This window comes from Brachyhypopomus gauderio, chromosome 16 (assembly GCF_052324685.1).
Source record: "Brachyhypopomus gauderio isolate BG-103 chromosome 16, BGAUD_0.2, whole genome shotgun sequence".
Lineage (NCBI taxonomy): Eukaryota > Metazoa > Chordata > Actinopteri > Gymnotiformes > Hypopomidae > Brachyhypopomus > Brachyhypopomus gauderio.
In genome coordinates, this window is record NC_135226.1 from 21,451,595 (window position 1) to 21,462,118 (window position 10,524).

Consider the following 10,524-nt stretch of genomic DNA (forward strand, 5'->3'; position numbering starts at 1 on the left):
GCTCAAACTCCACCCTGACAAACACCAGCACAGCCCAACAACTAACACTCAAACTCCACCCTGACAAACACCAGCACAGCCCAACAACTAACACTCAAACTCCACCATGGCAAACACCAGCACGGCCAAACAACTAATGCTCAAACACCACCGCGATAAACACCAGAACAGCCAAACAACTAACACTCAAACTCCACCCTGACAAACACCAGCACAGCCAACATATGATGCTCAGACTGAACAAGCACCACCGCAGCCCAACAACTAACACTCAGACTCCACAGTCACTTAAACAGCACAGAGCTATAACAGCACTGCGTTAGCAGCTTAGAGGATTTACCTGACAACTGCTTGTTGGTCATTAAATGATACCAGTGACCTGCTTCTGGAGAGAGGCGAGTCACTGATGCCCAGAGCGGCCCACACGCTTCCTTGGGACGGGTCAGCCTCTCAGAATTTGATCCCCACTGAATCTCAGCTGACAGGGCCTCATTTGAAACTCACTTGCTGTCCTGCTGAGAACAGATTTAGTACAGATTAAGGCAGCAGCGTCTCAGGTGAGGCTGAAGTGCTTCCCAGACAGTGAAAGTGTGATTTTGAGATATTTTGATGATGGATATGTTAAAGTCCAGACTTCCTCCATTCTCCGAATTTTATCTCTTTAATGGCCACAGCATTTCTCTGACTTTTATTGCTTTTTTTCAAATGCAAATGTACCTTCCTGAACTAAAAATGGACCCAATTTTTCTGTAAGGGCAGGGACAGTCACTGATGCATGAATGCGATTAACTGTTGATTGACATTTTTGAGTCAGTTTAATCAAAGTGTATTTTAGTACAACGGAGGTCGGTCCATATCTGATGTCATGTGTTGTGAGCTCACATGAGCTAGAACGCTCCGGTTCAACCTCCCACTTTCCTGTAGGCTTCCTTTGTGGAAATAATGGGAAAATACCTTACATAATTACCCCTCCTTTAGGTACAGAATTTACAATTTCCACAACTGTTTTCACTTATAGACGCATTTTTTCAGGTGCGTGCATATAATTTCAGAAGAGACATATTTCTCTGATCTGCCTCCAGACCTGACGTATAGGTCTTCTCCAGACCTGTTGTGAGCGTACAGGTCTTCTCCAGACATGTCGTGAGCGTACAGGTCTTCTCCAGACCTGCCGTGAGCGTACAGGTCTTCTCCAGACCTGTCGTGAGCGTACAGGTCTTCTCCAGACCTGCTGTGAGCGTACAGGTCCTCTCCAGACCTGCCGTGAGCGTACAGGTCCTCTCCAGACCTGTCATAAGCATACAAGTCTTCATCATGCAGACTTCTAAGGCACGCTCTGTTCTTCTTACCATGATGTTCAGACTGGGAGAGTTTGGCCTGTGTTCAGGTAGCGTGCATCACAATAGACTGTGGGCACACGTCCCTGCAGGGACCAAAGATACCGCACATATCTACCGCACATATCTACCGCACATATCTACCGCACATATCTACCGCACATATTTACTACGGTCAAAATCCCTGAAAGTAATTCACAAGAATGTTTGTATGTGTTGATCAAAAGCCAACAGGCCTTTCCGGTCAGTGTACGTTTGCACCTTGTATCTGGCATTGTTGCCTCTAAATTAAGCTGCTCCAGGTAAGTAATTTTGCACTATATATAAGACCCCACAAAAAAAAACTCAAAAGTTTCAGCATTTGGTCACTAATGTGCCCCACTTTAATGCTAAATACTGAAGAATCATCCATCCTACCGATGCTTACACAAACTATACACAAACATCAACAGGTATTTGCTGTTATATTTGTTTTCCATAGTTTCATTTATCAGAACCATGACAACAGCAAAAGAGCAGACCAAATATGTGGCAGTGTGTTTATTATACAAGTGAGAGAATAAACCGGTGGCCAGATCTGACTGCCTGCAGAGATTGTTTACAGATCACAAGACATGTTGTATTTCATTTCAGTGCCAGATTAGACGTGGCTGAGTGATTTCTGTCAATGCGGCTAACCCGGCTCATTCTGGCTTCATTATTTCACACTTCGCAGTTTTCATGGGTGATTAGTTGTCGCGGAATGCTGTTCCGCTGGCCCAAACAGGTTTCACACGTTTCAGCCGCCCCGTTTAGCATCGCCGGTGTAATCGGGCCGCTCCGCGGAGAACCCGGCCCATCTGCGCTCCGATGCGGCTTGATGCGTCGCAGCGACTCAAATCAGTCACTCTGTCAGTGATTCAGCTCTTCCCATCCTTCACCTGCACGCCGGCGCTGACGGGCTTCAGGATCCATAATGGAACGTTATTATGACTTAGGAGTCCATCGAGCATCTTCTAATGGTGGCCATATCTGTCTTATTTACCTGCTCTTTCCGTTCCCCATTGGCGCCTGTCAGGAGGAGTTTTAGAATGGTTAAATGAATAGTGCTGTGTTGATGTATTAGAGGTTTTGAAGAAGCGTACCACCATGTGTTCATAGACGGATTTGCCCGTCACAAATTAATGAATTCTAAAATGACAAGGAAGCGAAATCCGAATGGATGTACGGAGGTGAACATGGATTAAAAAAAAAGAGCATTTTGTGTTTGTCACTCTCTGCCATGTCTGCTCCTGCCCACACTGTACCGTCTCTGTACGCTTTACGGCGTTTTTCTACTAAATAGGCCCAATTTCCGTTTTATGATGTCGTTTATGCTACGGAGCGGAGCGCTGTGCGTACGGCCAGCTGAAAAACCATCTGCTCATAAACATATCATTGTTCCTCGTGTACGCTTCAGATCTTCAGGGGAGAGATCCACTCAGGGGAGACCACACGGCCTGAAGTGGTGGAGTTGATGACCCTGCTCTCCAGCGATAACAGGAGGACCAGCGTGTGGGAGCCTCTTCGTGTCTCTGCGGTCACAGTTCCTGCATGGCAAAAGCCTGTTTGCAGGACTCCTTCTACCCGCACCACAGGGCAGAACCCCACACTGTCTCGCCACCTGAGATGCCACAGGGCTCACGCCTGTTGTCTGCCGATACAGTCATCTTTTGATCGCACCAACATGAGGGCGATCGGCCTGGAATGAAGCAACCGGTGCTCGTCTGCAGAGCACGATGAGATTTAGTGACCGAGATGGAGGAGTTGGGGGGCTCGTCTGGTCTGGGCAGAAAAGGTCTGCAAATCATTCGAATCCTTAAGAGAGATCTGGAGAGAACACTGAAAGGCAGAAATGAAGAAACACGTTTGCACTGAAAGCTAAAGGTTAGAGTTTCACATCTGGAAGCCGGGCCAGATAAAGACAGAGGCTTCCTGGCTGATAGGATTACTGGGTGAAGCAAAAGCATCACACGGGCCTACTTGAAAGATGAGGCCCGATTCAAGTGTCTTGTGTGTTTTTGGAAGCACAAACATCAATAATCTGCTTTTCCAATGTTTTATCATTTCTTTTACGTTTAATTTGTCTTAAAGCACATTTAAATCTAAATTGCATGGCTATGTTCTGTGCTGTAGGAGGGATTATATTTTAGACCTGGCTCTGACTGCAGATTGCCGTGATTGGAGGGTTGCTCGTGGTGGTAACCCTTAAAGTAGGGCACAGCTGGTTACACACACCGCCCTCCTCCTTACTAATGGTCCTGCAATAAATTATGCAAACGGCTCTCTGTATAAAAAGTCACAGCTTTCAAGACCTGATGGTTGCAACACGCCTCATTCTGCCGCTTGTTTTTATATTCTGCTTGTTACTGAATTTGCATCTAACTGAGAATGTGTGACCTCTGGTGAACTGCTGCAGTGATTATGGAATTAATCAGGTGGTGGACATGGAACTGCCACTCAATCTCAGCGCAGTCCAAACAGAAATGACCCGTGGTCTCTCCTCACGTAATGGGCCGGAGCGGAGTGCCAGGAGAGGCCGAGCCGTCATCCTCTCACCAAAGAAGCTCCAGAGTGCCGTGTGGCCACACCGACTGATAAAAGCGAACATGTCCCATGAGCCATGCTGACGTTTTCCAGCACATAACTGGCTGAAACGGACTATAACCGGCGTTCTTCTGGAGGGGGCTGCCCCCCCCCCCCCCCGCTGCCAGGGCAAGGGGGTGGGAAACGATGTCTGGGTGATTTCATCAAAGACCAGGTGCCCACGGGGACGAGAAGCACGGCTTCCCAGCCGACCGGATCAAGGGCTGCAGATCCCTGCTGAACTCCACCTGGTCCACCTGGTCCACCTGTAACGATGCTTAGACACATTTTGTCTATTTTTTATTTTTGAGATCTTATGCTTTGCAAAGAAAATTGTCAAGATTTCACTTGATTTCATCTGTTTGTGGCCGTGATTGATGAAAGCAGAAATGCAACATTTCAAGGTTTTTTTTTTCCTTCTTTCAGTGAAAGGCAGCATAGCTTAAAAGACGTCTGGCCACGGGCTGTGGGTGGTGGTATCGATCAGCGTTAGCCTGAATTAGCGGCTGTCAGAGCTGCAGGCTTCTTTATCATTTCATTTGCACATGTTGAAAATGTCACCAGCCACATGCTTGACACATGCTGCCGGTTGATGTTAAAGTGAGAGAGGCTGTGGGTGCAGGGGGGTAAACCTTGTGTTGAGACGGAGCTCTCAGGGACTATTAGGTCCGCAGTTCAGCTGAGAGGCGACCCATGACAGCTCGCTCAGGACAAAATGTCTGAAAGACTCTGTATGTATGTATGTATATATATATATATATATATATATACACATACACACACACAGCATTTACAGTCAAGCTCTCTTTATGGATTGATCTTCAGTGTTGTTCTTTCTCATATCAGCACCATCATTATTACCAAATTCTCACAGTTACTAATTTTTGAAACTGAATAATATACTTTGTGTAATCCCTCGAGAACAGGATATGTGCTGTGTGGTTATAAAGTGCTATGAAGTGTTATGAAGTGCAAAGAAAGCATTGAAAAGAACCCAAAGCTGTGCACGTACCACGATGTAATCAAGCTTTGCACACCTGTGGTACCTGGCATCGTCCAGGAAAAGTCCTTTAGACGGCGTAAGCCAAAGAGCTTTGGTTGCACGTGTTGGTATAAAGGCTCAGGAACAAACAAGGCCAGATACGTCTCCTTCCCAAAGGTTCTGTCTGGATCCCCTCGTTCTGGGCGTGCACCCCGAGCTGCGACACGGACCGGAGGCGTCTGACTCTGGCCGTAACGACACTGGCCTGTCGTTTAATTAGCGCTGCATCAGATGCAGGTAGAAGGTCATGGAGTATGAGTCACTGACCCCCTGCAGTGCCACGACCCTTTCACCCTGCTGCTTGGGCCAGCTGCAAATCACTTCCAAACTCTTTATTTCCTAATCAATGTTGAATTGCGGTGTGCCGGGCCCGGCTGGAAATAAGGAAGCTGTTTTGCATGCCGTTTCGATGCTCTGTAAACATTTAACAGAGCCCTAGTTGTGATGCAATAACGGCTCAGTTAAATGAGGTCGAAAGAGCCCATTATCACATGTCAGAGCAGAAGCATCTCAGTAAAAAGCAGTTTCATTATTATCTCTCTCCAGCAAAAAGTTATTCAAGCACAGTCTGGTGACAGAGCAGAGGATGATGGGAGGGGGCGTGTCTGGGGCGGGACCACTGACATTAGTGTCCCCAGCGCTAACATATATGACATGATTTGATCTATTATGCATGCACTTTATTGTCTCTCAGTGACATTTCATTAATTCAAGATTACATTCTGCTGTTTGATCTCTGCACACCTTGGGTTTTTTCCTTTCTTTTTTTTTTCTTTTAATAAGTCGAGCAGGAACGGCGAAAAAAAAAGTGTTCCTGGCCGAATTTCTTCTTCACTTGGCTGAGATGCCTGTGCCCTTAGACAGCTAATTTATCTGGGGGTGTCAAGTGAAAGGCGGCTGAGGGAGAGCGGGGGGGGGGGCTGTTGGAGGCAACAGATCCAGGCCTTGTGCTCATTAACGCTGCAAACGGGCTCCCAAAACCACACTGATCATGTGATGCTGTGTGACCCTTGGGAAACTACAACGCAATGCAGATTGTTTACGACCCGGAAACAGAGTGTGGAACGACGTGTCCTGGGTGCCTTACTCTTTGTGTTTTCCATTTTAAAAAATCTGTCCTAAATATATACATATTTTGTATTAAAAAAATGTTGAGGATATTACAACGTTAAAGTAACTGAAAACTCTGGAGTCTGGCAATGAAGTGTAATGAGACGCTGGCTCCTTGTTTAGGGGGAGAAGTGCTGTATGCTGTTGGCTCCTCAAAACTGGGTGTTTTTTCTGTTTATTTCTGTTTGTTCCTTCGTGTGCACGTTCTGGTGGATGTGTGGGAATAATGAGGTGGTCTACAGGAACCTTCACTTCATCTCAAAGCCTTTCAAGGTCGCACATTCCATGAACTGACCAACAGAACCACGGTCAGTGTCCCAGTTAAAGTACTGGTGTCGTCCCAGTTGAAGGACTGGTGTCGTCCCAGTTGAAGGACTGGTGTCTGTCGTCCCAGTTGAAGGACTGGTGTCGTCCCAGTTGAAGGACTGGTGTCTATCGTCCCAGTTGAAGGACTGGTGTTGTTATAAAATGTACTTATTTTCCTTGCACTTACACGCCCATTGTCAAATCTGCTGTCCTCTGTTAGCTTTAGTTGCTTAGATACTGGCTGCTATTTTTTCCAAAGCTGAACACTGACTTATTAGTGCTGAAGCCTAGTGTGACACCAGCCAAACCTCAAACGAGAGATTAACCAAGATGAATCCATGCTCGGCTCTGGGGTTAATCCATATTCATTTAATATTTTTGTTTGATTTGAAGACCGAACTGTGTTCAAGCAGAAGAATTGGTAGGCTAGGTGCTTGTGCTGGCATGACAAATAAGCTCCTTAGATGTCAACAGTGTTATAAAACGGCAAACACTCATACTTATTCAACATTAATGAACAAATTGCACATACCCAGAAAAATGGAGTTCATTATAGTCTTCTTCGATTTTTTTTATTTTATTTCATATTCAACAGAAGAGGAATCTCATAAATATAATCCCTGCTGAAAAATGCACTAGTGCCAGCCTCTCCGTTCTAAGAGATGGCAATACAGGACTTAAAAACACACTTTCTTGCACTAGTCATTTTCTTCTTTAGGCTGAGATATTATGCCACATTATTGGTGTAAAACAGATGGTTAAGGCCACTCGCCCCTGGAACACCACATACTTGTGACTTTAAAAACAAAATGGTAAAATAATAACGGGGTTCTGGGGTCAGTGTGCCAACAGCCGACTGCTCATAAAACAGCTCAAGGATTCATCTTCTTCTGTTTGTTTTTGTTTTTCTTGTCCTTTCACAGATTCGAGAGCGGACGGCGGTCCGAGGAAAATCGACCACGCCGTCATCGGCGGGGTCGTCGCCGTGGTGGTGTTCGCCGCTCTCTGCCTGCTTATTGTCCTGGGCCGCTACTTCGCCAGGCACAAAGGTACGGCGCCACCTAGCGGTCTGGTGTGGGGCAGCGTTTGGCTTGTGCACCTCTCATTCCGCCGCCACCTCTCGCCCGCCCACAGGTACGTACTTTACCCACGAGGCAAAGGGAGCGGAAGACGCCGCGGACGCCGACACGGCCATCATCAACGCCGAGGGAGGACACAGCCATGTGGACGACAAGAAGGAGTACTACATCTGACTCTGGGTGAAGCTGTCGGCACCTCCTCTTCCCTCTCCCCCCCCACCCGATCAGGAGTGGGGTTTGTGCCGGGCTCGGGAGGGAGTGGGTCGTGGGTGTGCAGAGCGGGCCTCCGTCAGGCTGGGTTAGGGAGGAGGAGTTGGCCCAGCGGCAGAGGAGAGGATCGCTGCCGGTGTGACTGAAGACGTGTGGGATGGAGCAGCGTGAGGAGAGATCACTTCAGCATCGCTACGCCATCCGACACCACCCAACGCCACCCAACACCACCCAAAACCTCCTGCTGGCATCACTTTTGTTCGTTTTTTTCGACATTCATGGGGGGGAAAAAAAGAAAAGAAAAAAAATTGTGCCTTGTTCTATTTATTTTGACGGAAACCATCTACTTTGTGTTTTTGCACCGAGATGGGACCCTGCAGGCTCGCTAGCACAAACACACGCGTGCTCCTGTGACGCCTGCGAACCAGCACACGCGTGCTGTACTGCCAGCCAATCGAAACGCGCCCCACTCGCCCAATCAAACGCGAGACGCCGTCGCAGAAGAACTGTTCACGTTTTTTTAACGGGTTGGTTCCAGCTGATTCATCGCCTCCTGGGTCCTTACACTCCCCACCGATATCAAGTTTAAATGTGGACCACGTTGTGACAAACCAGAGCTCGACAACCATTACTGTTCTCTTGTGTTGTTGCATTATTTAATTGCTGTTCTATATGTGCGAATAATCTGCTCGTGTTAGAAATCATTAATTTGCATTGCGTCGTAAATGCTCACCTAGCAATTTAATGATAATTGCGCCCGTCCATTAAAATTGAATGCCAATGCAAATAGAGTAAACTGGCCCTGGTTGGTGTGGAGGGCGGCCAGTGATGGCGGCGAGCTCGTGTCCGGCGGACGACCACATGTGCTGCTCTCCTGCAGCAGGGCGGTGGGCAGCAGGTGTGGACCTCCGGACCAACAGGCTCCTCGGGCTCCTGGCTCGGAGACTGGCCCAGAGATTAGGTGCTAGGTCTGGACCGTACACACACTTCCCATTAAACGGTGAGCAGTAACACACAAGACGCTGAAACTCAAAGGGGGTCAGTCGGGACCTCCTGCATCACTTCATGACGTGGGTTGGTATCTTCTTGTTCTTCTCCCACGTTCTCCAGAGTAGGACCTACACCGATGGGCCGATTCAGTAACGTTACGTGTTCAAGTAATCTTGTGGGGGCCTTACATATTTTGAACCGATTTCTGTTTGCCTTTATCGTGGGGCTGGGAGATGATGACATTCATGATGAACAGTGTCAAACACACAGTCCAGTATTTGAAGAGTCTGAATATATTGTTGAGATTATGTTTCTTATGACAGTACATTGTTTTACTGGTCAGAGTTTACTTGTGAATTATAGAACACTATTACTTCTGTCTTATTTTATCTTAAAATGTAATCTGGCCAAGGCTGTTTGACAGGATTTCAAACCTGGAAACTATTATTACAATTTCAAAATGCTAATATATTATTATATATTTATGCTAGTCTCAGTCAGACAATGTCACTCTGCCTTTAATTATTTACATTATTTTTATTTTTTGTTGTTGTTTGTACAGTTATTCTAGTTCTTTTTAAAGCATCTGGGTTTCTTTGATCAGTGCATTGGTAAGGCCTATACAGACATGCCTGTATTATCTGACTAAGTGACTAAACGCACACAGAAACATTTGTTATCAAACACAGATAGATATGCGATAGGGAGTTTCCATGACTACATATGTGTACTATGGCATAAGTGAGACTGTGAGAGGCAACTATGTGAAGTCAGTTATAAATATTATTGTTGTGTTTTCATGTTTCCTGAGCCTTGTCTGAATCTGAAATCCTGCCACAGTCAAGAGTCCACACATCTGTACATTTATGGAGCAGAATTGATCAAGCCATCCCTTTCACTTTTGCCGAGACACTTCAACAACATTACGTCCTCCTGTCGAACAGCCTCCGTGTTTTACTGGATGAAACATAAATGGTAGGTGGCAAATATTGTGTATTAGACAACCTTTCACAGTGTAATTTTAGTTCTTCCCTGTCTCAGGTTTGTGTCCACAAATTCATTTTATTGCATCTCAGGTAGATTGCAAAAAAATTAGGCCCCATTATTGGAGAAAAAAAATAACAAAAAAAAAGAAAAGAAAAGAATTAGACTTCTCAATTTGTTTGACTATGAGAAATCCATGCGTTTTCCATTTTGTTCAGTACTTCAAATGCAGTGCACTGTTATAAACGTTGATATTACTTTGTATAAATAGATCACACCAAATGATGAACAGGCTTGTGAAAAAGTGACTTACACAGTGAATCCCACAGTTGTGTCTTCACATTGGCCCGTTAGGTTACAGCACCCAGAACAGCTGGAGATCACTCTTCAGATAGATTTTATGTCTGATATTTTGTCTCATCTTTGTAGTTTGTATTTCTGTGTAATGGGGGATATCTACATGTTTCCATCTACAATTTGTATTTGATCATCAAAGTACATTTTTTAAAAAATGGAGCAGTACTTGTCTTAATAAAAAAGATATATTAATGTTCAAACAGTATTTGAGTTCTTTGTTTCATACACTATAAATTTCTAGTCCTTTTAAAATGCTTTGAATTTGATTGATATTGCAAAGCTTGCAAGGGAAATTATGCTGGATTTCAGCAAACACCAGATCACAACACGGTATCAAAGTTTCAACTGATTTCTAAAACACTGACACCTTCCAAACCAAACATGCGCTACTGGAGAGAATGTTTAACCAGCTTTTGTTAGTCCGTGCAAAAAATTACTAATGAACTGAATGAAAAGAGGCGGAAGATGATCCAGAGAGCAGCGTGTCCTGCCCCACTTACTTCTG

The 10,524-nt window shown here is 45.6% G+C and overlaps 1 protein-coding gene across 4 annotated transcripts in view; it reads left to right on the forward strand.

The window, feature by feature from the left end:
• cadm1b (cell adhesion molecule 1b) overlaps positions 1 to 10,159 on the forward strand; it is a 100,634-nt gene extending 90,475 nt beyond the window's left edge. For 2 of the 4 annotated variants that reach the window (XM_076976461.1, XM_076976460.1), the window contains exons 9-10: positions 7,323 to 7,448; positions 7,534 to 10,154. In XM_076976461.1, coding sequence (XP_076832576.1) covers positions 7,323 to 7,448; positions 7,534 to 7,652 — 245 coding nt within the window. In that variant the 3' untranslated portion in view covers positions 7,653 to 10,154. Of the gene's footprint in view, positions 1 to 7,322; positions 7,449 to 7,533 lie in introns of all 4 variants that reach the window. The other 2 variants (XM_076976462.1, XM_076976459.1) reach the window with 2 other exon arrangements.
• The last annotated feature ends 365 nt before the right edge of the window (positions 10,160 to 10,524 follow it).